Source organism: Anopheles moucheti, chromosome 2 (genome assembly GCF_943734755.1).
Source record: "Anopheles moucheti chromosome 2, idAnoMoucSN_F20_07, whole genome shotgun sequence".
Taxonomy (NCBI): domain Eukaryota; kingdom Metazoa; phylum Arthropoda; class Insecta; order Diptera; family Culicidae; genus Anopheles; species Anopheles moucheti.
The window spans coordinates 83,411,557-83,437,146 of record NC_069140.1 but is presented as its reverse complement, the minus strand read 5'-3'; the positions used below and the strand labels follow the sequence as shown (position 1 = coordinate 83,437,146).

The window sequence follows — 25,590 nt, the reverse complement described above, 5'->3', positions numbered from 1 at the left end:
GCCACGTAACGCGCCGGGGTTTAAAGACCGGTGCGAATTGTTTTTTGGTTGGCATTTTATTTCCCTTTCGTTTTAGTATGAAGCTTTTACGACCGGCGGAAGTAAAGGTTACCCACTGTCACATCGATTTTTGGACGTAACTTTCATTTAGCTCAAAGAAAAGAAGACATAAAAATTAAAAATAAAATACGACAAAAGGAAGTTGGAGGGAGTTCAAACTTCATCCATTTGCGTTTCAAAGTAACGGATTGAAATAAGAAACTATTGATTGTTTTTAATGTCTTAACAAATGCCTTTACAACATCTTTAGCATGTTGGAACTCCTTCCTTATCTGGAGGAGTTTGATTTCCAGTGAACGTGTTGTGAGGTCATTGATGCTGATAAGTATAGTCGTGGAAGCGTTATTAGTTTAGGTATGGAAATGCAAACATTGAGAATGTCTTCCTTTTTTTCCTCAAGTTGGCCAAGTAATCAATTCGCTGTTGTTTTTAGTAATCTCTGTCTGGAGGACTATTTTCCTTCACTCCCAGCTACATCCAATCTCCGTCAGGTTAAGCTCGATTTGATCCTGGAAACGAGCTCATTCCAGAACACCTGGCCAAAGATAACTACCGGAAGTATTAGGATACAATGTAGGCTGCATTACCTGTCTTGTTGACATCTGCCCGATACTTACACTTTATATATAATATATAATATATATTATACGATTACTATTCGGGCATATTATAGCCCGATTACTTACACTTTACTTTCTTACTTGCAGAGGTTGTTATCTAGAGTTCCGAGCAGAACGCCTCTACTTCTTGGAGATCGTCACTTTTAGCTGGCGATAGGTGAGTCCTATCACGGTCAGAGCCTCTGGCAAGAAGATTCTTTGTCTTCATCGCCTTGATCCCCAATCTAATCCTCCGATTAGATTCGATTGGTGGACGCTTCGCACACCTCCGCAGATATTCGTCCGAAGATGTCTATATCATCATTGCAGTGAACGGATGGAAATCCTACCCTGGAATTCAGATGCTGCCACCCCTGCTCAGATATTCGCTGGAAGTATAGAATCAATAGTCAATTGTTGATTTTGATATTTGATCAAATCAAATCAAGAGTTCTGCTGATATTTCAAAGATACATCGATACAAAAAAGGGGACATCAGAAAGAAAGATAAGATAATACATGCGACGGTAAGCCATACGTACACAGGTTATCTATGTGATGGGGATGAATTCAGCTGTAAAGACTTTTCCTAGAAAGAAGTCTGATGATTACCTTTATATCAACTACTTTACCCTTTCAACAAGGCCTGTAATTAGGCACCAACAATTTCAAGTATTTCGCGTAAGAGATTTCTTGCTGGAAGAATAAAGAACATATCATCAATAAAACTATGAAGGACATAATTGCAATCTGAGTCTCACACTAACCAAAAACCTAGCCGAGGTCACACTAGTCAGATTTATCGGTAAATCATTAGAGGTATAGGCTTTAGAGCGAGTTTAACGAGTAGAATAGAGTAAGCTACACAGTTGAAACGAAAAGAGCTACTTTGATCATTGATCAAGTTCCCACCTGAATTTGATTCCTGGATCTACACCTTAACCTAAAAAAATAAGTGAATCGCTACAAAAGTTGTTGTTCAAAAAAAGTTCAAAAGGAGTTGTTTGATGTGCCCTGAAAAATCTCGCTCAGAATTCCTTCGATGAAGCCATAACTGCCAGAACTTCAAGCTACTATTGTCATCCAAAACTTATCTAGTCTTCGAGAATGAATATAGGAGTTTAACAACAGTCATAAGGATAGTGTTACTAGGGGATTTTAACGATCATGTTCAATGCATCATTTGAATAATTGGCTACATGTTTTGCTTAATTTATTACGCGCGATTTTTAAACTATTACAACTTTAATTCGAAGAAAAAACCCCAAAACAACACAAGTAAATTAGAGAAGGGAAAACGATTTTTATTTTAAAAAAATTAGATACATTTTATTGGGATCGAATTTCTTCCATCTAGCTACGTAATCTACATTTACATTCTATGCTTACGTAACATTTAGTAAATTCCAGTTGCCACAATCATTCATTCGTTGCATTCATTCATTTCCACACAATTAGCACGAAACTATTAACCTATGTCGTTACTATGTACAAATCGACTGGGAGTATCCTGCAGCCGAACTTCCTCAAGCACTGTTCTACAACACCTCAGCCCGGTTCGGTTCGATCGTAACGCGCGCATACGGACTCGCTGCACCGACCATCCGCAACTGCACGTGTGGCTTCGGCCGGATGGCCCTCACAATCAGGAAGATACCGATCGACACCAGCACAATCAGCAGAATAGCCAGCAGCACGTTAAACACGGTGTAGATCCAGAACTGTTCCGCACGGCACTGGAACTGGTGCGGTTGCACCTTACCGAAGACGGTCGCGCGCAGTGCGTTCGGTTTGGCACAGCTCCCGATCGTCACCAGGTTCGGAAGTTCCCGCAACCAGCGCAGCTCGCAGTCGCACCGCAACGGAGCGCCGCGGATGTCCAGCAGCCGCAGATTCTCGAACGCAAACTGGAGCGTGGAGTTGAGCGTGCGGATGTTGGTGCCCTTCAGGATGAGCCGTTCGAGCACGGTGTCCGTTTCGTTGCGCACCACGTTCTGGCCGAAGACGTGCGGATGGATGGTGGAAAGGTTGCGCGAACCCTGCAGGTTTAGCAGGGTCAGGCGGGGCAACCCGTACAGCGCGTACTGGTCCAGCGTGTAGAGGATGGGCATGTCCTGCAGGATGAGCGTTGCGAGATGGAGCAGATGGGGCAGGAACTTGGCGGGAATGCTTCGGATCGGTGTGCCGCTGAGGTCCAGGTGGGCGAGCTGTTTGGGCAGCTTGGTGAGCTGCTGCAGCTGGTTGTACCCGAGCAGGGCCCGTTCGAGACCAACCCCACTGGCGAGGTTGATGTCGGTGAGGTTACAGCGTTCCATCTCCAGCACGGCCAGCCTGTTGGTGACCCCGAGTCGAAGGTACAGGTCCGACTCGGTGCGATTGAAGAACGTACCGAGCGAGTTGTTCGAGAGGATCAGCACGTTCAGATGGAGTGCGACCGAGAAGGCGTTCACCTCGATCGAACCGATCCGATTTCCGCTCAGATCGAGCTTCTTCAGGTTGGACAGTCCGGCCAACGCATCGGTGGTAAGCGTTTCGATGCGATTGCTGCTTGCATCCAGCTCCTCCAGCAGTGACACATTGGTGAACACCTTATCGGGGATTGCCGCTATCTGATTGTGGCCGATGTTTAGATAGATAAGCTCCTTCCCGATAAGGTGCGGTACGAGCGTTAGACCGTTACGGGATAGGTCCAGATGGGTTGTACCCTGGGGCAACTGTTCATAATGCTGCTGTAAGACGTCCCCCAGCTGATGCTTCCTGCAGTCGATCTTTATCCCCGGAAGACCCGCATCCGAGTTGTGGACATCGCAATCACAGTACTGATCACCATCAACATCGGTCGGGTCCTGCAGCGGTTTTTTAAAGTGGCAAAGACGGGACACTTCCGGTGCGACTGAATCTTCCTCCTGTGCACGCAACACTTGCACGTAGACGACAAGAACGACCACCAACACGCAGCGGTTCATTTTCACTAAGACTCACTCAGATTCACTAGGTCTGGAATCGTGCCGGGCGATGGTTGCTTTTCATTAAAAATTATCACAGCACAAATCAAATATTTGACCACCGAATAGGAGGGGATGCTTCATCCACTGGCACTACGTGACCGCGACACTTGGCGCAAGGCGAATAATTACTTTCCACAGCGTACACACAGAAATATTAATTCACCCGCAGGGTTTTTTTTTTTGTTGTCCCAGTTCCCTTTTGAAGGCACTTTCTTCCCACCGACTCATTCAAAGGTATTGATTTTTCACGCTTTGGTGTGAGTCCATCTGGCGGGAAAAGTTCGATACCACGCTGATGAACGTCTGATAAAAACACAGCCCAAAGTTCACTAACGTCAACCACGCACTGATTCCGGCACGATTTCGGCAAGGTTTCGGTTTCCAGTTCTACCCGCAACTGGTGGGTCTTATAATGCGCACGATGGAAGAAACACTGGCCCCGTTGTGTGTTTCGTGTTATCTTTCGAACGATAATACATCACAAAATGTCTATGCGAAACTGGCGAGTGTGTTGCAACGACCTCGGGTGTGATATCGGCAACTGATTATTCAAGGGGTTTCTTCGTCCGAAGCGGTTTTATCAGCGGTCGGTTTCTTATCAGTGCTCTTCGTAGTGTTCGTAGCAACAATCACAACACGCACACAATGCCCCAAGCGATGTGCGGCATTTTGGAGAATGCAACTGATTCATGCGGACATCCGGAGGTGCGTTCCGAGAAGATGGCAATCGAGCACGATGACGGATAGTGCCCCAACCATTGCACGCCGGTGTCTAATCCGGTTGGGTAAAGTTCGATGGTCAATATGGCCACCGAGATATGTGGCACAGGGCAATCGTTTGTTTGGGAAGGCGCTCACCTTTTCGCGACGCAGTTTCTTATCGGCAGTTGGGGGCCATATTTTTGGACGTTCCGTTGTGGATTTTTGGAAGCAGCTGCACGTCTCTGAATTATGTACTGTATGCATTAATACCACGTATACAGGCAGGCTTCTGTTTGGTAGTTATAACTTATGATGATTGATTGTGTATAACGTGTTTGAAGATCGATTTGCCGTCGTCTAAAGTGTATTTTAAAATAAAGTTCAAACGCTAACGGTTATTTTTTTTGGAACTACTGTTACTTGTGAAATGTTGCAGATTGGTAAGTTGTGGATTTGTGGATATGCAACACAATTATCCCGAACAATGTAGCTCCAAGGTTTGATTGTCGAAGTTTCCTTCTTATCAATTAATATACTTTCCATTGGTTGAACACTTCGGTAGATTCAGCAGTGGACATGCTCTATGATTCCTATTACAAATAAAATCTAGTTAATTTTAACTAATTGTGTTGTTTGACACGAACTGAGCTTTATAAGAATATTTTCAATCACCTTTCGGATGACCAAATATCTGTAAAAGAACTCCTTCTACTTTCTGTTATAGTCTGGAGAAATATTTGAAACTGGCCTTGCGCTCAAGCCCCTAAGTACCTCTGGAGGGTTTCGTGATAGCATGGATTGGCTTCTAGTCATCACCCTCGACGTTGAGGTAGCTCACTAACCTCACCACACTTCTGTTGAGGAGTTGGCTTCACTACACCTTTGCAAAGTTTGGTCGTAGATAAGCGACCACACCTTCGAAGTCGTCCAAAATTTCAAATATCTTGGATCAAAGGTCATCACCGACAACAACGTTGACGTTGAGATACGTTCAGCTAGGCGCTGAATTTCAACGGGTCTCTTTACAGATTAGGGAAACTTCTCTACTTAAGCCCCCAGTGGTGAATAACGAAGTTGAAGCTGTTATATAGAACTTGCCATATGTCACAAGGAGTTTAGGTTCCGTATGTCTGGTAGGGAGCTATGGAGAAGTCGCTACAATTACGAGTTCTATGTGCTGTACGACCAATTCCCAGCGGCGGATCAAACAGTAGGCGGAGTAGGCGGAGGCCTAGGGCCTCGCCGTGTTGGGGGCCCAAACAATTTGTGCCGATTGTGTGATTTTTGGAAATTAATTGGAAATTAAATTTTCGCTTCCGCAATATTCGCCAGCTATTGCCATTGCGATACTCGTGGTGTGGTATTGTTTTCTCTCACCGATTGAACCGTGAAAATGTCCTACCTGCGTGTTTCGGAACAGTATTGTGGTGGAGTATTGTGTTTAGTATTGTATCATTTTTTTTTTTGCATTGAAAACTCAGTTTGTTTGAGAAAAATTAGTGAGTGCTTTGTGGTGTTGTATCCCTATAATTGGCTACTGACTATCAAATTGTGCCTGAGGAGCACATAGTGTGTTTCATACTGATGTAAATGTGACGAAATGATCGCAAGTGTCTTCACAATGAGCGAAGAGATCGGCCCAGAAATTCTTGGATTTCTTGACGCACGGACAACCGACCTAAAATTGGAGCATCAAACTTAATACGCGAAATACGCGAAATCAAGCGAACGATCGAAATTCACATTAATATTGCTATTGCATACTATCAAACACGTGAGAACGATCGCTAATAAAATCAATAAAATCAATAAAACAGAAAGCATCCTTCATCTCGCTCAAACTTTCCGTCGGTTGGTACGAAATTCCATTCTAAACCAGTTGTTTTTCGATTTCCGATACCAGGAAAGCATCCACGGAAGAGATCACCTTGTACAGCAATTTTGGTCGAAAAGCGCCGAAAGGTATGCAATATTTAAACACTAACTTTCCCGTTGGTCGAGTAAAATTTTGCAGCAATTTTGTTCAAAAACCGCCGAAAGTTATGCAATGTTTAAACACTATCTTTCCCGTTGGTCGTGAAATATTTCTTCGAAAACTACAAGTTTCCGAATGTATAATACCAGGAGAGCATCCACGGAAGAGGTAGCTCCTGGTACTGCGCCGTAAGGTATGCAATGTTTATACACTAACTATGCAACCAACTTGCAATGCAATGCGCCGTAAGGTATGCAATGTTTATACACTATTTTTCCATACAAACCAGCTGTTTTGAGATTTCCGATACCAGGAGAGCATGTCTCTCAAGAGGTGACCCTCAGACACTCAGGCACTCAGTCACTCAGTCACTCATGAGTGACCGGCACTCATGAGTGACCGGCACTCATGAGTGACCGGCACTCATGAGTGACCGGCACTCATGAGTGACTGGCACTCATGAGTGACTGGCACTCATGAGTGACTGGCACTCATGAGTTACCGGCACTCATGAGTGACCGGCACTCATGAGTGACTGGCACTCATGAGTGACTGAGTGCCTGAGTGTCTGAGGGTCACCTCTTGAGAGACATGCTCTCCTGGTATCGGAAATCTCAAAACAGCTGGTTTGTATGGAAAGTTTGTGTTTAAACATTGCATACCTTACGGCGCATTGCATTGCAAGTTGGTTGCAAAGTTAGTGTACAAACATTGCATACCTTACGGCGCAGTACCAGGAGCTACCTCTTCCGTGGATGCTCTCCTGGTACTATACATTCGGAAACTGGTAGTTTTCGAAGAAATTTTTCTCGACCAACGGGAAAATTTGTGTTTAAACATTGCATACCTTTCGGCGGTTTTCGAGCAAAATTGCTGTACAAGGTGCCACCTCTTCCGTGGATGCTTTCCTGGTACTATACATTTGGAAACTGGTAGTTTTCAAAGCAGTTTTTTCCGGTAGTTTTCGAGCAAAATTGCTGTACTAGGAGCTACCTCTTCCGTGGATGCTTTCCTGGTATCGGAAATCTGAAAACAGCTGTTTTTGTATGGAATTTCGTACCAGCCGATGGAAAGTTTTAGCGGAATGAAGGATGCTCTCCGTATCATCCATCTTCCTTAAACTAGTGAACGCTCTCACGGGTTTGATAGTATGCGATGCAATAGTGATAGGTAAATTTATCCCAAGCTGCAAGTGATGGTGTTGATGCGACCGTCATAGACCATTAAACTCCTGCAGCAGGCCAAGACCACCTATATCCGAACAGTGAGTAAGTTAGTTAGACTTAGGCTAATGTATTATCCGCTCGACGGTTACTCAAACCATGAATAAGCGACGTTCTATTATATCTCTTAAAATGTTTAGCCCTTAAATGTTCGTTGAGTTAGGGTTTCCAAAATAATAGTTGAACGAAATATTGGACATGGTGGGAAAATTTCTTTTATCAGACTTTATAAAACTATCATCACTTTATCATTTTTTTTCGTATCTTATCTTGACCCTAAGTTCTGATCTGTAACAAGCAGTTTTGGAAGATATTAGTCGCAAATTTCACCGAGTAGAACGAGAGATTGAAATGTTTCACACTCTCAAACATCGTAACGATTATTTTTCTAATTGCGACATAATTACGTAACAATTTTCAATTCTCTTCAGCAAAAGTTACATATTACATAACAATAAACGTTGAAAAGATTATCTTGCTTCGACGAACTGGCTACAATCGAAAAACCCAATCGGGGGATAATTAATTCCTGTCCTAACAATTGCAACACATCCTTTTGCTGACGCTACGACAGGAACAATCGGAACGGCCACGGAAGACACGTGTACAATGTATATACATCCCGGCCATTGAAGCCGGAAGACAAAAGCTGTCAATCTGTGGCGCACAAAAACGTGACGCATGTTATCACAGCGTTGTGCGTTGTGTCGCACATCGGAGGTCGCCGGTGTGATCCTGATGCGATTGATGTGAATATTGTCTGTTCCGGCAAAAATGGATTCATTCAGTCTCAAGCTCTCGGCTTTTGTTTCGCCCCATTCGGAGCCTTTTCCTCGGAAAAGGAGGGAGCGTCGGAAAATGTTCTCCGTGTTAGATGGGTTTTAATAGGTTACATAAATAAGACCGAAGAGTGAGTTCTACCACCGTCTTATCTGGGGGTGGCGTTGGGTTTGTGTGGCATGGAAATGGTCACGGAGCACGGGAAAACATGTCATTTGTTACGGTTACATTGTAACACACTGGCGTGTAAGATGAGACACGCAGCCAGTGGTAAGTTGCTTCGTTTCCCAGCTTCTGCGTTGATGGAAGATGTGGATCGGGCGGTGCTGAGGTTCCGGTTTTTTGCTTCACCCACCGCTCAATCAACCCTGGGATGGATTGATGGAAATTCCATCAACGTTGGTTACGGCCATATTGGCCGAAAGGTGTCATCATTGTTTCCACGCCGGCATGTTCGTGCAGGTGCTGCAATTGCCTTTTGTCTGCGACAAGGCCGGGGGATCCACAGCAAAGCGGCATGATATTGTATCTGGGCCTGGTTGAATTGGCCTGGTTCCAGATGGGGGTTGCAGATCTTGGGGTTAGAATCCAATTATTAATTATGTACATGCGTAATGGGAATACGTTTTGCTCGTTTCGAGAAGACCAAAGAGGAATCGTTGCGATAAACTTAAATCGATGTGAAATGAAGCTCTTTGGACTGGACTAGAACTGGTGATATCGAGGAATAGTCCCGAGTGGTTTAAATGCTCTTTAATTGATTCGTGTTCGATTTCACTTATTTTCACATAAGCGGGACATATGGGAGATTGTGATAATTTTGCGTTATTCGGTTTCGATTAATAATTGTTCGTAATGATGTTCGAAGTTTCTCGTGAGTTGTTCATGCTTTCATCATTTTCCGAAAGAACGCTGATGTCAGTTTGTTTTTCCAAGTATGTCATTTGTAATGCTCACTGCAGCACTTCACAACCGGGCTATTCATCATGGCAAATGCTTCGTCATGGAAAACTTTCCATTCCCTTTTTCCTGGCTGGCGCGATGGCGAGAAAATGGTCGGCCAGAGAGAACCCTATGAAGCAGGATTTTTGCAAATTCCTGCAACGCTCCATCATCCTGCCGTGAAAACAACAATAACATCCGAAACGAGAGTGTCTTCACGTGATGCTCCGGTCTTCTACGACAATACCGAGCATCTGCTTTCTTCGCCGGGATGAGCCCGAACCGGGGTCGGTCGGTGTTAGACAGCTTCCCAGATCCCGACCGAACGATGCCCTTTCTTTGACGCGGGGGGTAATTTTGACAGCCTTTTGAAGATGTGCAGCCAGGCGAAACACAATGCAAATAGTGCAGCTCGGGCTGCACGAGAAAGGATCTACGGCTTCACAACACCAGGCGAGTTCCGCAAAATTGGCTGAGAGGCGCACGGGAAACAAGGAGGTGGAATCCGTGTCTTTTCTTTTCCAGCGGGATCGGGAAAACCGTCCGTCACCGTGCCGGAACAATGGACATTCCCGTTTGTCGAAAATGGTTCGTTACCGAATTTGTGAAGGGGCGAAAGTTGGAAGCTTTAAACCCTGCGCGGTACAGGAAACGCGGAATGCATAGAGATGCAGCAGCTCGAGGGCATTTTGGAGGGCAATATTGCTTCCACTTTTGTTTGGTACTGTTTGGTACTGATGTTGTTGATTATGCAAAGAAAGTGAACACAGACAGACGGATGAGTGGTATACGAAGAGAAGATAGAAGTTTGGCGTTTTGCGAGTGAAACGGATGTGCTTGAAAATTTAATTAGTACACTTGTTAGTACAAACAGATATACAGCGACAGACGGAAGCATCGCGAGAGAATGGAAAACTGAATGTTAAGCAGACGATAAGTACGATTTCAGTTGAATTTAAGGCCTTAAATTGTTGAGAAAGTAAAATAAACGAGAGAGAGAGAGGGAGAGAGAGAGAGAGCGAGAGAGAGAGAGAGAGAGAGAGAGAGGAAGAGAGAAAGAAAGTAACAGTAGATAAAACACTATATAGAACAGTAAAACAATAACTAGCGAAGTAAGACATATGGTTGCATACACACAGGCGCTTAAACTGTTTCACCGTTAATTTACTAGAGTAACCAGTTATGTTAGGATTTTATATTGAAAACGTCTTGTATCCGTTTAATTATTTGTTAGAAAAAGAAGTTATCATTATATCCTTTTTTTACAATAATATCAAATACGAAACGTAAGAGAGCGATATAAGAGCGAATCAAACAGCGACATGATTCTAGCACCATTTATACGCCTAGATGTATGCAATCCATTGGACGAACATTGGATGGGAGCTTCTTAATGTGTCATCAGTACACTAAGAATTAAAAAAAAGCAGAAGAAATGTTTTTTTGATATGGAAAGTATATTTAATAATGATTGCAAAAATGTTTACAAACAACAACCTAATTGCCTAAATTTAGGCGTAATATATTCCATTTCTAGAAAAAAAGCATGCAACCACTACACTACAGAGCCCTTACTGCTGGTGTAGTAAAAATTCTTAGCATCTACATCTGCATACCATAAAGTAAATGTAGAGAGAGAGAGGGAAAGAGAGAAACGGTAGAGTTTAATGTTCGCATATGCAGGTGATAAATGGTTCACTGCAATGGCTGCATACTTCCTTAGTGACCTTTTCCACCACGGCTCGGCACAAAACGGGGAAAAGTCATAGCAGCTGCAGCTCATAATCCCTGCCGCATAATCAGAGACGGTCGACCAGCAGCAGTTGACTTCTAGCAGTTGTGCATTACGCCGGCATCTCCGACAATCTTGCACGCTGCAGCAGTGAAGCTGATGAACGAGCAAGCTTTATGCGGTGACTGGTGCTGAATACATCTTATTTTGAGATGAAACTTTTTGACGCATGGCACTTCACAGTGCTGTCAGTCTAATGATGTTGTTCGTTGAGGCACTTGTATTATGTAATGTTATGATTATGTAAAGTAGAAGAATACCTTTTTTCTACAGGTATTGTCACCTGTCATTCCTGAAGAAAAATCTTCTGCCCAAATACAGTTTTTTTTTCAATTGGTTAATTTTATTTGCTATGAGGAGCTCAAAACAAGAACGACTACAAAGGCCATCAAAAATGACCCAATGTCTACAGATTCTGGTAGTGATTGTGATAGCACTCGTACGCATGGAATGCCGTCTCGCACGCATCCTCCTTTTGCACGCCACACTGCACAAGCATCTCGTCGATCTTGGCCCGCTCGTAATCCTTCTCCAGTGCCGTCGCAATCGCTTCCAGCTGCAGCTGGCCCTGTGCATCGATAAAGTTTTCCTTCTCGAAGAAACATTTCATGAAACATTTCGCCGCCCGATCGTTCGTGGATAGATCACCGTCGCGCAGCTTGGTCAGCGAATCCGCACCGATGCCCGTCTCGGCCATGCATTCGAGCGCGAAAATGCTTACCATCTTCTGCTGGCGCAGGGTGAATGCCTACGGTTTTGGGGGGGAAAACATTCGTTAATTGAAGTGTTTGTGATACGAGATTACTGAGGTGGTGAAATATTTCGACCAAGAGTGTGTATACTTACATTTACTGATGCCACGAGCAGGAATGAAACGGTGAGGATGGATACGGATGGCTTCATTGTGGAAAGGGGATGTACTGCAGAGGCCTTTCGACGATTGGTGCTGAAACTCGGCGATGTTCTGATAGCCCACTGACCTAATCCAATGCATTATATACTGGTAAATCCCACCCTTTTCTAGTGCGAGATCTCCCCAGAAAACCCAGCACTGAGATAGTGATACATTCGTACCTTAATCCAGCACACAGGTACATGTGTTTAGCAAGCTTTTAACAGTTCAAGTTCATGTTGCTTCTACTCGCCGGGTTCGTTTCCATTCCGTACATGCTATCTCGGAATCATTAATTACGAGCAGCTCGTCCAAATGCATTGCCATCGCTCCCCAAGATCTCAAGCGCACAAAGCAAGAATGTAAACACACACGTGCGCGCGCGGGTGAATGCAGCAAATTTCTAGCAGCCAAAAGGTACGAACGAATAATTTCCTATGCAGCTTCACCAGAGTTCAAGTGAAAGCCCTTTTAAAGCTCCGGCCCTGGCCGTGAGCGTAGCAAACTGGCGATACATAATTGAACGGTGGTATGGATTGGTGTAACGACTATCATGGCTGCAGGTTCGCCTCCTACGATGGATGCAGTTTTGAACCCGCAGTTCAATAATTTGTCCCGCAGAAGTGGTGCAAATTGCATTCAAAATTTAACAACCACTCGGAACCGGGAGCTGATGGGTTCCCTGATGGGGCTAACCCTGTCTGTTAGCCCTTCAATTTATGGCTTTAATCATGTTTACATACTGCACACGTATGCAGCGAATGAATCACAATAGTTTTGTTTTTCACTTTGTCTGTAAGAGCATTTCACTAGCTGGAAGATGTTTATTTGCATTTGGGAGTTCGTTTTTCGTAGTTATGTTTTCCTATTGCAAACTTTCCATCACGTTTTCACCGGCTGGGGAAAGGAAAGTTTTTCCTTTAGTTTGCGTGTGTGTGTGTGTGTGTGTGGGAGATTGTGAAGGATTTCCATCCGGTCGGGATGCTCATCACGTGACACAGCCACATGTGACTAGTTTACATTTCGCACGTAACGTAACGATCAAAATCGAACGTGTGTCTGTAGCAGGTGCAGCAGGGGTTTGGTTGCTTGCCGATTTGGGACCGGTGCAGTTTGCCTAATGCTTGCCATTTTGTGTGCCCGGTTCTCTTCTGCAACACATTCACCATGTGTGTTTGTGGCATAATATTATTGTTGTGGTTCATTGTGTCCAAGGGCATGGGTACGGTTGCGTTACGCTTATTAGAGGAACTTTTTCTTGCGGTGTTACCGGCAGGAAGAGAAAGAGAGAGAGAGAGACAGGTTGCAAAAACTTTACCATTTACCCTTGTTTGCGATGAAGTTATTCTCGGGCGGTGAAAATTATGGAGGGTTTCATTTAACCCTTCAATGGGTTTGATTACAGTTAATGTGTGTTTGCGTTCAATAATGTGCTGCTGTCATCTTTCGTTACGATTTCGCCTAAAAGTATGCAATTTGAGTTACAAAAGGAATCAAACAGATCAAGGGTCGTGATTAGTACATCTTTAGACAAGCCCCTAGCCAAATTTTCACTGAAGAGTCAATCCAATTATTTAATAATCTCCATTGAGTTGTGTATGGTTCATGAAACTTTAAGTAGTGAAGATCTTACGCATTTTTTTTTATTTCTTCAATTAGAATTATGAAATATCTCCAATATTGTTAGCCATTGTTTGCATAGACTATATAAGCTGCAATTTCCTCTTCTAGCAGTTATATAGCAAAAACAACAAAATAAATCATTACCATAACTGTCAAAGTAGTTAACACATTCCTCAGCTCTATTAGAAATGAAGCTTCAATCGCTTTAACGGAAGAGGGCGCCACAATCACCAGGGATCGGAATCATTTTCAGAGCTGCAAACCGTCAAACGAAGAGTAATTCATTGCGAACGTTGAGTACAATGTGTAATGGGGAGTTTTATGGGAATGAACGATGAATAATTAGGCTGTATTGCTATAGTCAGTTCTTGCTATCCGGGGGCTTGGGTCATCTAAAGTACAATTAACATTAGTTTGAAGACATTTTCTTCCGCGATAAGTGTAAGGAAACCTTATCCCGGGGCAGTTAGAAGTATTACAGCAAAATGAAAGTTCAACAATCGAATAATTTCAACATAAATTAAGGGGAATCATTGGAGATTTTGGTGTATTCTGTACTTTATTTGAATTTTAGGTGATTCCTCTTCACTCAAACAATAAATAGAACAAATAACAGAGATTTTGAGTCCTTCATTTGGCTTAAGGATTAATTTAAATAAACACTATTTATAAAAAGTAATCAGACGCAGTTACATATTACTATGTCAATGTCATTAGACTTAATAATAGATTCCAATTTTAAGATGCTATTTGACGGAGTTCATAATTTTTATTCGCCAATCGTAAAACACAAGTGAAAAAGTAAATTCCGATAATCGTTTAGACTAAAAACTCCCGCTTTTACCTCAAAGGTTTAAATCGAAGAAAACTAGAAGGTAAAAGCCCCCGGGGGATAACCTCGACCAGGCATGCAAAATTATGATGCGGGGAGAAGCGACCATCCCACGGGTGGTTAAAGGTGGAACATTTCACTTACCTTGCTACTTGCACGCGTTCTCGACCGCCAAGGGTACGCCTCCGAGGGCCGGCGGAAGAACTCAATGAATCAGCATGAAAATTGAATTGTTTACTGTAAACCTCCACGCCCTGCCGCGCCACGGCCACGCCACCCGCTACCAGAAGGGCGGCGAGGGCACTCCATCTTCAGACGACACGGTGTGACCTACACGGCGGAGCTATAAGTACCGTTGACCGCGCGCTGTGAGTGAGTGCCTGGACTGACTGGAGGCAATTAAATTCAGTTAAAGTGCGAGCATATACCACACCGGGTGGGAAATACACACAGCCACGATCACAATGAGTTGCAACGAATCGATCGTAACCTTTGCGCTGCTGGTGGTACTTGCGTGCACCGTGACCGCCGTAAAGGTGAGCGTGAAGATGGGGTTGAAATAATCAGTGATCGAGATAATGGTTTTTCCTTTCCTACCCCGCTCAGGGTGCCCGGATGGAGGCGGATCAGGTTCGGCGCATCCATCAGAATGCACGCGAGTGCGTGAAGGAGACGGGAATTCTGCCCAAGAACGCATTCCGCGTGCTGAGCGGAGACTTTTCCGTCGACACCATGAAGGCGAAGGTTCGTTGGGGGAGGCATGGGTTTCCACCGTCCATCGGGTGCATGGTAATTTATTCTTCACTCTCCATGTTTAGTGCTTCGTGAAGTGTTTCCTGGACAGGGCCGGATTCATCGATGAGGACGGTGTGATCCAGCAGGATGTGATTCGGGAGAAGCTGGCGGTTGGTCTGGAAACGGGCAAGGTGAACGATCTGATCAAGAAGTGCACCGTGGAAGGGACGGACGAGTGTGACACGGCCTACCAAATGTACAAGTGTTTCTTCAGCAATCACAAGCTGCCGAAGGAACTGTTCCAGATGCGTAAGGGCATCGGACGGAGGAACATGCAACATTGACGAGGGTTGGAAAGGGGGAGATTAAAGAGCAGTTTAAGACTGATTGTAATCTTATAAATAAGAATAATATAGTAAGAATACTATAATTGAGTGGTAAGAGAAATAAAACGAAGTAAAAAACGACTAAAAACGCATTGGAGTGTTATACTGAAAGCTTAAATGAATTACGAAAAGTTACTCCTGCACGTATGCAATTCTCAGTGCGTTATGACTCTTACAATGTTAAAAAGAGGTTCTTGGAAAAGTAATTGCATACTTTAAAGACTCCCTGAAATAGCGTCCGATATTAAAAGATGTCAGTAATATGTCCTTCAATTTGTTGGCTCACTCCTAAGGCAAAGCTTACCCTTTCGAGCATGAGGCAGCCAGATTGAACATTTTCGAAATTGCTGGCATGACTCCGTAATTGGCAATTTCTGCATTATTTGGAAACTATCGAAAAGGCCTTGTGAGAAAATATGATGTAATCATGTGACACGTGCAAAAACCGATAGTTTCGGGCATTTTGAATAACCAGAGGAAATGGTTAAATAACTAGCAGAAAAGGGACTTCTAAGAAGATTTCTATAGAAAAGTTAAATACAGGCAGTGTCCGAGATACTCTATTATAGCGGATCGCTATAACCCGGGAAAAATCCGCGTAAGTCGAATTCTGGTGCAATTTCGTTTATACTTTAAAGGTACGGAGTTGACTTCCTTCTTTGAACTTAATTTATTCGGCGAAATAGGTCATTTTCGAACAGCGTATCTCGGGGACTTACTGTACATGATTAAATTGCTATCCCAATCGACAAATTGTCCTGTTATTAGATTGATACTGAGTGTTGTTATCATTCAGCAGTTTTTCGATAGGAGAGCTACTGTTAAAGTCTGTCTGTAAGTCTGTAAATTAATAAACTACTTCGCAGTCTTGACCTGCTGAAAGAATCCTTTAAATCAGGGGTCGGCACACCTTTCACGAATAACACCGGATAGTAGAAACAACTTAGAAGCTGCGGCCCAGACATTTCCAACGAGATTTAGACATATAAAGTAGGTGAAACAACTTACTGTTTGCATACTTTTTAGTAATCCTTTGTGACATTTCGTTTCAATATTACTTGTCTCAAAATACTTAGAACACTTGCAGCAACTTTAGTAAGCTTTCTGAATGACCAAGAATTAATTGGTTAGGAAAAGATGACCAAAGAAATTTTATTTAAAAATGTAGACAAAAAATACATAGTTGATGTTAATGATCAATCACATGTGCACAATGTTTGTATCGTGGTGAAGAGATCATGTGTTGTTTGTAAGGTCTTTCAAAATTTTTCTATCGGGCCGAATGACATCTAATCCGTTCACGGTCGAACTTGGGTCTACCTCGCCTCCTCTGTCTATCTGGACGACCTAAAAGGACTTTACCGGCTAGGTCTTCCGGTGTCATTCTCATGTCATGATCAACCATGATCGTCACGAGTCTGACGATTCTAATCCAGAGTGAGACACGACAGTGAGTTCGCCGCAAAGCTCATAGAGGTCGCCATTGTAGCGGCTTCTGCATTATTCTTCCACACATATGGGGTCCAAAAACCTCTCAAAGCAGCTTCCTCTTGAACTTCCTGCTCAAGATTTGCACTCTACAGGGTTGTTTAAACTACGATAGGAAGAGGCGTCTTCTTGTTCTTGGCGTAACAACCCCTGCCATTTCATGGCTTGCTAGACTTATTTCACCATATTAATAACGCCAAATTGAATTATACATTATTCAATAGTATGTTCCGAAGTAAATATCCAGCAATAACCATCGATCTCCCACAAAAAGTGTCTATTTCTAATAGCATGATGGTTGGATTTTTGAATCACCAATTTCGATTGGCCTCGATAGAAGTTTCGTAATCAAATCCAAGCCAATGCTTCGTAGCTACCAACAAAAAGCAGTAATCTTCTCTGCAAAAATGGATTCCTAATCCATACGGCAGCAATCGTTCCATCAGCATCGGTTCGAATGCATTTCGACACCAACATTATGCAACTGGCCGTCGCGTTCAGGTGGAAATGGGCACGATAAAAATGTAGCAAAACTTCATTTCCACTGCAACATCCAATTCGGTGAACTTTTAAGCTTTTTTCCCGTCCCCTGCTTGCCGGGCTAGGGTAGTAAGCAGTGGCAGTTATCATCCGGAAGTGTTACCTGACTGGTTGCACGCTTGTTCCGGTGCAATCGAAGAGGTGCAACAAAATTGGCATCGAATGCAATGGGCGATGGTTCGCGCTATTGAACCGAAATGACAACTATTGCATTCTAAATCCGTTTGCCGTGTGCTATCGTCGAAAAAGGAGCTTATTTTTTTCCACTCTACTATTAAATATCATGATACGGAATCAAAAGCACAAAAAGGTGTCTCCTGGTGGTTTTTTTTTTGTATGTTTGTTTGGGGAAATTCATTCTCTCGCATTTCGCATCGTTTCCGGTCGTTTTTGGGAAAATTGATCAAATGTTCACACCTACTTGGATGGGCGTGGGAAATCATACGGGACAGCTTGCCGGTTCGATAAGCTTCTTTTTTCTCGGGGTGGCACAAACAAACACCGGGAAGTGAGAAAATAGACTGATAATAACACACAAAAAACCCAGAGACATTAGCCATATTGGTTTGCAGTGCTTGCGGTGGGCCCGATGCAGATATGTAGGGGTTTGTTATTTGCCCTGAAAGGGATGCACACAACCACCGACCACCACCTTTTTGCCCGACCTGTGTGTGTCACTCGAACCAGTGCAGTTGAGGTTTGCTCATTTGCTGGTATGAGTCATTGTGTGCAACTTCACACCAGCACTCACAGCATTGGGCTCGGGAAAAGATACTCAGCAGAAGTAAAAACTGAAACTATTTCAACCTCGTAGAAATGCTGCATTGTTTGCAGTTGTGTCGTGTTTTTATCCCCCAGCCCCGGGTCCGTGACACCCGTACGAACGAAACGTAAAGCATATGCAAATGCAGTCACAATACGACACTAACTGTCTATTTTTCGCATACGAATGCGATCGGGATGTGAAAATTGGCTACCGAAAGGAGTGAGCTCCAGAAGACGCAAGACGGCAGTAAAGCAGGCAAGGCGTCTCCATCAGCCAAGCGGTTCCCGTGTGTGTGGAGGCTAAAAACTTCTTCAACCAAGACAAACATCGTGCAAGATGACAGTCATCAGGCATGTGAAGTAAAAAGAGAGAAAAAAAAAAACAACTAAACGATGGAAACCGTATTGTGCAAGAAGTCTAGCATCAAACAAGGGGAGAAAAATGAATAGTTTCGGTAAAACGTGACTTCCTGTCGACCTGCTGTGGGAACGTGGAAGATAACAGAAAAGAAAAAAGAAAAAAAGGGACGCGGCAACTAGCAACTGCATTTAAACTTCATTCGTGCCTGAACACGATCACCCGCTTACTGGTAGAGTGATTTCGTGCTGCAAGCGAAGCATGCCGTACTAAAAGTTTTGTCGTTTTAGTGCGCTGCACTAGATGTCAAAGTGACAGCTGTCAAAACAATGTACATTGTGAAATGTGTTATTGATTTTGTGCTCCCGGAGAAGTATGTGCAACAAAATAGGAATGTAGTTGCAACACTTTTAATTTTTTGGTGAATAGTTTGTTTAAATGCGGTTTATAAAAGTTCACATTATCATTTTTAATTATTGAATAAACCGTTGAAAGTGTCCATTACGTGCCGTCCTGACGGTTGCATACCTTTAGGGGTGGAAAAATATGTTAGGATCAAATCGCTCTTTGAGCGGCGTTTTGACACTAGAATGACCTACCGAAAGAGTTTTATTTGTGTACCGTTTTAAAACTAAAATAATTTCTGAAAGTAACGCATGCAAAATTGATTAAACAAATGTGCAATATTTTGCGCCTCAAGGTCCAAGTAATCTAAATTAGTTTTTTTTTATTTTAGGAATGAACAGCTACTTAACTAAATATTTTAAAAATGTGAATACTGTTATGTTTTGCTGTTTATGATTAGAGTAATGAAATGAATAATTATCAAAAATACTTTACAAATGCATTATTGTTTATAATTAATTGAATTTGATCCTTTCATGATACTTACATTACAACAATATGTTAAATGAATTTTAATGTTTTATCTCCTATTTCGTTTCGCGTTCTTTGACAAAGTAAATTGATAAGAATATCCACATGATCGAAGCAGCTTTCGACAGTTGCTACCAAAAAAATAACTCATTTCATATTTTTATTTTTTGTGTAAATATGAAGACATTTGAGGAAAAATGAAGAAATATAAGTTATAGTTCATTGAAAAATCAAGCTTATGTACTTTAAATGTTTGCATTGCATAAAATATAATTTTCCGATAAAAAATAATAGCAAACAATTAGCAAGCTGTGCAAAATTTTGTCAGCCTTTTTGTCAGGGTTTTGTTAACTTTTTGTCGTGGATTTTCTACAAAATGAAGTTTGACAAATTTGTCAGCATTTTGTCAGCTCTCGTGGCCCTTCACCTAATGGACTTTCAGGCTAGTATCAATCTTGACAACTTATTGTTAAATGCGACATAGGCAAATAAGTTGGAGCAGATCCAGCGAATGATCGATTAGAAAGGACACACATATCGATAGGGAAAGTTTATGTCAGGCTGCTATTAATCCGTAAAACACCTGTCGGTTTAAAAAGGGGCCTCCATTTGACTCAAGCAGCCGGCAAGTACCTTGGCAGTGTGGAAAGTATGAAAGGAATCCGTCGACTGCTGCCAACCGAAGGCTTGCTGTTAGCAGTGCCGAAGGGTGCAAAGCAAACCTGCACCGGTTTTCCGGCAACATGGAACAGCTTTTCCGGAAATTGAACCAAGAGCTGCTGCCGGTGGCCGGGCAATATTCGGTAGGCTATTCGGATCCTTGCCACGCCAATCCTTGCAGTGGGGGGAAAGAAAAAGCTAAGGAGGAAAAAACAACGAAAATTCGAAAACGAATGAAAAAAAAACAATATGGCCTCCCCACCGAAACAAATGCTTGTTCGCGTGAATGTATCTGTGTGTGTATGTGTGTGTGTGTGTGCATCTACAAGGAAAGGGACAGCCGCCGCGAGACTGGCGGTGGCACTGACGAAACCCGAAACGAGAAGCATCCGTCCAGACAGGAAATGAAAGTTGAAATGAAAAGCGGAAAGCTCGATGACAGGAAGCGCCATGAACATCTGCAATTTATTCAAATTTTATTGCCAACCCTGCTTCCTGCAGGGTTACCGTACCACCATCGCCACCAGGATTCCCTCCCTCGTTCTTTCTTAAAATACTGCCAAAATAATAGTAGAAAAAAAGGCATCGTACCCCCACACTCACCCCTTCCCTTTCCTTTCCACCCCATCCCAAATGTTTTTTGTGCCGCGTATTAGCTTTCCCGAGTTTTTCCCCGGTGCGGTTGGGACGTGTTTCCTCGGGGCTGCTTGTTTTACTTTTGCCGGGCCGGCTTTCCCAGAGTGGTGCGGGGCCAGATCGGGCACTGGGCTTGGTTTTGGCCTTTTGTGTATATCATTCTACACGACCGGTTGTGAGTTTTCCGGCTGTGGCATGTAGGCGTGTATGTGTGTGTACATGTGTTTTTTTATTATTATTTTCCTTTACCCATCTCCGTGCACCGTGTTACTCTTTCGGTTTGATTTTGATGTTTTGAGGTTTTTTTCGTCTGCTTTTTTTTGTTTTGTTTTCGGTAATGTTTTCTTTCTTCCCCTTCTATTCGCTCCTACAAAGTACTGTCAAGTGGAAGCAACAAAAAAAAACGGGGGTATGGGAGCTTTTTTCCGAACGAACCTCCCCGAAATCAACGCTGCTCTCTCTCTCCCTCTGTACGGGTTTTTTCTATTTATTTATTTGCCCCCATGGTTGTGTATGTATATTTTTCTAAATATTTTCCCCAAAAATAACAAAATGGATCAGCGGGAGGGCTACGGAAACATAAAAAAAAACCATATGCCCACACGCTCTTACACGCGCGGAGTCAAAACGTCACGTAGCAGTAGGTCGTACGGTGTGCGGTGCTGCTGGCGGTCCACAGGCGGGAGTTTGTTCAAATTGCGCATTGAAAGTTTTATGGGCCAACGTATGTTGTTTTCATTGCGCTTGCCATGGTGGGGTTATTTACTGCTCCTTACAGCCCACATCACATAACGATGGACAGTGGGAGGGAGAAGAAAGAAACGATTAAATACTCATCCTTGACAGAAGCGTGACAGGCGGTGTCATGGTGGGCTGTTTAGTCGGTTTAGTAAGTGATATTATTTCTTCAAAATTCAATTGCTACTATTATTATAACTACCTTTGCGTATGCCTAGTAGAAGTACCTTAGGGTTTGACAGTAACGGCAGGATCTTCAATATGATCCGTCCCTGCTCCGGATTACTTCGAAGACGATACCGGATTTGACTCTGGATTACTACGGAGTTGATAAAGGATTACTCCGGAGTTGAATCTGTAATTGATTCTGAAGTGAACTCCGGAGTTGACTCTGGAGATGACTTCTGTTTGGACGCCGTATTTGAATAGAGATTTAATTCCGAAGTTGATATCGGACTTGACTCCGAATCTTGCTCTGGAGTTGTCTTCGGGTTTGACCCCGGTTCTTGACTCTGGAGTTAACTTAATTTTTGACTCCAGAATACCTCGTGATTGACACTGATATTAGCACTGGAGTTGACTCCGGATTTTCAGGTGTGACTTCGGACTTCATTCCAAATCTGATTCGGGAGTTGAATTCAGGATTGACCCCGGATGTTGACTATGGAGTTGACTTCATTTTCTACTCCAGAATATTCCAGTGTTAACACTGGTATCAACACTGGAGTCAACTCCGAATTTTCAGCTTTGATTCCCAATCTTACACCGGAGTTGATTTTGGATTTGAAGACGGATTTGGACTCTGAAGATGGCTGCGGACTCGACTACAGATTATTCAGGTGCTGACTCCAATACCGCGGTCGACTTAGGATTCCCTAATTTGACTCTAGATTTACTCCGGTATCGATAATACAATCAAACGATGACGTCAACACCTGTTTTGATATCGGATTTTTCTTGTAATTCCCACAGTTTTCAAAGTTTTCCATGAGTAATTTCGTCTATTTCTTTATTGTTTTCCTAAGTGTCCATAACGTTTTTTACAGTTTATCAGTATTGTTGTTTATCAGTAATATCTCCTTTGTCGTCAGTGCTATGAGTTGTTGGCATGTGATGTTTTCCATGGGTTTTAAAGGACTGCAGTAGCGCGTGGATGTAACTTCCCCAGTTAACTAAATACTCCTTAGTCGATCTGGAGTTGACTGGAGTATGTGTATCGAGAAGGGATTATTCCGACTGCAGCAACAAATGTATTATATCCAACAACAGAGCCTCGTTGAGGTTGAATGATGTAGGATGTGTGTGCTTCTGAATGTAAGCGTCGAAACAATCAACATCAATACGAGAACTGTTATTGAACACATAAACATAGTTCTATTGCAAGCAGCAACTATTAGGCACTGGGTGTTAAACTACTCCAGCGACATATGCTGGTAGAATTTTGATTATCCTTTCTGCATTCACCCATAGACAAGTCCCCTGTCTCCGGCGGTCACTTCTAAACGCATTCTTTTGCAGTCGATTAAAATGGAAATTGTCCATCATAACGAGGGTGCCCGGGTACGGCAATCTCGTGTTTCGAAACCCAACTCCTCGCTGCTCACGTATTCCGGGCACAGCGCGGCAAGATGCTTGGTATTCGCAATCGAAATCATAACCATCGTCGTCGTCTCTGTGCATCGTTCGTCACCCTTTTTGGCGCCAACGTAGTCATGATCACGGTCGTTATTATGTTTCGTCCTGCTGCGATAAGCAGCAGCAAGAATGGATGAGAAAACCTTTGGCTAGTGCATCGTTTGGCGAGATGATTGTCATGTCCGGTTCTGCACGTTCGGCGATTGGTTTTCGTGTGTTTTCGACCATAAACTTTGCCATAAATAAGGTGGGAGAGGAGTTGCCATGGGATTGGGATCTTTTTCACCGACCTCCCCCCGAAGGTAGGCAATGTGTGGCGGGAGAGATACTACTACCGTGGTACTTGCAGTTGTTGCATTTTTTTTTCTTTTGTAATGGGGAAAAAGTTGCACGAGTTGCAATGGACATACAATTGATATGGATGAAGTGACGTTGCTTTGTAATGGTCAGCAATAAGGTGGGTAGCACCTATTTCGTGTATGGTGAAAGGGCATTATTTTCAATCAAACGCCAACGGGCAGGCACGGGAGCGTTAGGGTACGAATAAGTAGGACAGTATATGATGGAGTTAATTATTTTTTATTTTTGCAAAAGTATAATAATAAATAGCAATTTAGAATCAAAATAACATATGCTTATACATTTTTCACTTAGCGGTAAGAAAATTACAACGTACATTAGGCATGTTCCATGGTTGCATACTTGTAGGCGTATAAAATATGCTAGGATCAAATCGCTGTTTCAGCCGCTACAGAAGCCTTCCGATATTTTTACAACTGTGAAGCTAATTTTGTTTGTGTGTAAAACAATAATTATTCATGAGCTTGCTTTTGGTATTCGATCAATAACTTATAATCATTATTTCAATAAAAAATAATCTAAAATAAATCATTCAAGTAATAGATATTCAGTTGAAAATACATGTTTCAACCACTTCGCTGATTATTTTAATTGAATATTTATTATAAATAGTTGTACAGCATATGGTGCTAATTTTAATAACCTCAAACAGTAATTAGACCATAGCATAAGCCCTTCTTTTATATATAATTCCTGCAAGTATGCAATCCGTTTAACAAAAGTATTGATTTCATATTAATTCGTTATATATTAATCATTACCGATTGGTAATGAATTTATATAAGTGATATGTTCTACTTCCAAAATTTTACAGTTCCAAAAACTGTTTCAACGTCACAAATATTTTCCAATATTTGTACGCAATACGCTAGCGCCCCATGAATCTATTCTATCCGTCGTCATGGCCTACTCTTCCCTGCCTACAGATGGGCAAACGTCAGATGGGTTGATGGAATTTACGCTTACACTTTTCCCACCTTCCAATCGAAGACGCGCTACGGAACGGAGACAAATAAAACTGTACCAAATGCGTTGTACAAAAAAACAAACTCCAGCCTCATGCGTTTACTTCGAGATCCATATAAACCTACTCTCGTACGTTACTGGCAGCGCACGGCCATAAACTCACCCGGCAGCAGCGCCAACATTCTGGATCGGTAATGGAAAAATCTTACGTGACCGGAATGGAAGTTGGTCGCAACGCTGCTGCTCGTCAGTGGACTGTTTTAATATTTACTCACCGCAAACGCTTCACTGTTTCCCATTGCTTAGGAATGGACTCACGGAGGAAAAGTGTACACGTAAAAGCAAACCCTCGCTGAAAGCTCCCTGTCGAGAGTCAAATTTATGAACTAGCGTGGATCTTCACGGACAGTGGGGAGCGTCTAGCAGGCGTCGTGGACTTTAAAAGGTGTGGAAAATATAAGAAGAAAAAAGTCACTTGGAAAGTTATTATAAAACTTGACGACACAAACCAAGGAACGAGACGCTGCTGGTGGGATTTGTTTGTATTGAAAGAAACGCCAAAAAACCTGAATGTCTTCTCACCGCCAGCACGTGATCCGTGTTCCGGTGTAGGTTGTGTGTACCGTCACCGATGGGAAATCCGTTCGTACCCCGTTCCGTGCGTTGATAAACGGAGCTGCAACCAATTTTTCAATTATACCATCCAACACCAACACACTTTCGATTGTTGAGGGCGTCCTTATCGCGTGGAGTTTTTTTTTCGATCACTTTCACCAAACGCTTCAAGATGGCAAATACCCGCTAAAAGAGGATTGATATTTTTACGCTTTTCGTGTCAGCAAAATTTCACGTTCGACACGCGTTCATGATATTACGTGAACCGGGTTTATTTTTTTTTTTGGTGAGCCAGAATAGCACCGGCAACCACTCGCAAGCAAGCGGATAGCAAATACACTTTCAATAACAATAATTTAATTTAACCGTGCTATTTGCTGAATATTAATCTCCGTTCCCGTTTT

At 42.9% G+C, this 25,590-nt stretch overlaps 3 protein-coding genes across 3 annotated transcripts; 1 reads left to right on the top strand and 2 right to left on the bottom strand.

The window, feature by feature from the left end:
- Positions 1-1,975: 1,975 nt before the first annotated feature.
- LOC128297446 (leucine-rich repeat neuronal protein 3) lies at positions 1,976-3,644 on the bottom strand. The gene has a single exon (XM_053033083.1). The coding sequence runs from the start codon at positions 3,623-3,625 to the stop codon at positions 2,198-2,200; it is 1,428 nt and encodes a 475-aa protein (XP_052889043.1). The 5' UTR covers positions 3,626-3,644; the 3' UTR covers positions 1,976-2,197.
- A 7,843-nt stretch (positions 3,645-11,487) lies between these two features.
- LOC128297388 (general odorant-binding protein 69a-like) lies at positions 11,488-11,984 on the bottom strand. Its single transcript, XM_053033019.1, has 2 exons — positions 11,928-11,984; positions 11,488-11,829 (listed from the first exon to the last, which is right to left on the bottom strand). Exons 1-2 carry the CDS (start codon positions 11,982-11,984, stop codon positions 11,488-11,490), a joined length of 399 nt encoding a protein of 132 aa, XP_052888979.1.
- A 2,902-nt stretch (positions 11,985-14,886) lies between these two features.
- On the top strand, positions 14,887-15,507 carry LOC128299513 (general odorant-binding protein 56d-like). Its single transcript, XM_053035507.1, has 3 exons — positions 14,887-14,964; positions 15,035-15,172; positions 15,247-15,507. The coding sequence occupies exons 1-3, from the start codon at positions 14,893-14,895 to the stop codon at positions 15,505-15,507; spliced, it is 471 nt and encodes a 156-aa protein (XP_052891467.1). The 5' UTR covers positions 14,887-14,892.
- The last annotated feature ends 10,083 nt before the right edge of the window (positions 15,508-25,590 follow it).

Coding starts and splice junctions, on each gene's coding strand:
- LOC128299513 (XM_053035507.1), top strand. CDS start 14,893: ATGAGTTGCAACGAATCGATCGTAACCTTTGCGCTGCTGGTGGTACTT. Junction 14,965..15,034: donor GCACCGTGACCGCCGTAAAG/GTGAGCGTGAAG, acceptor TACCCCGCTCAG/GGTGCCCGGATGGAGGCGGA. Junction 15,173..15,246: donor TCGACACCATGAAGGCGAAG/GTTCGTTGGGGG, acceptor CTCCATGTTTAG/TGCTTCGTGAAGTGTTTCCT.
- LOC128297446 (XM_053033083.1), bottom strand. CDS start 3,625: ATGAACCGCTGCGTGTTGGTGGTCGTTCTTGTCGTCTACGTGCAAGTG.
- LOC128297388 (XM_053033019.1), bottom strand. CDS start 11,984: ATGAAGCCATCCGTATCCATCCTCACCGTTTCATTCCTGCTCGTGGCA. Junction 11,830..11,927: donor TGCTCGTGGCATCAGTAAAT/GTAAGTATACAC, acceptor CCAAAACCGTAG/GCATTCACCCTGCGCCAGCA.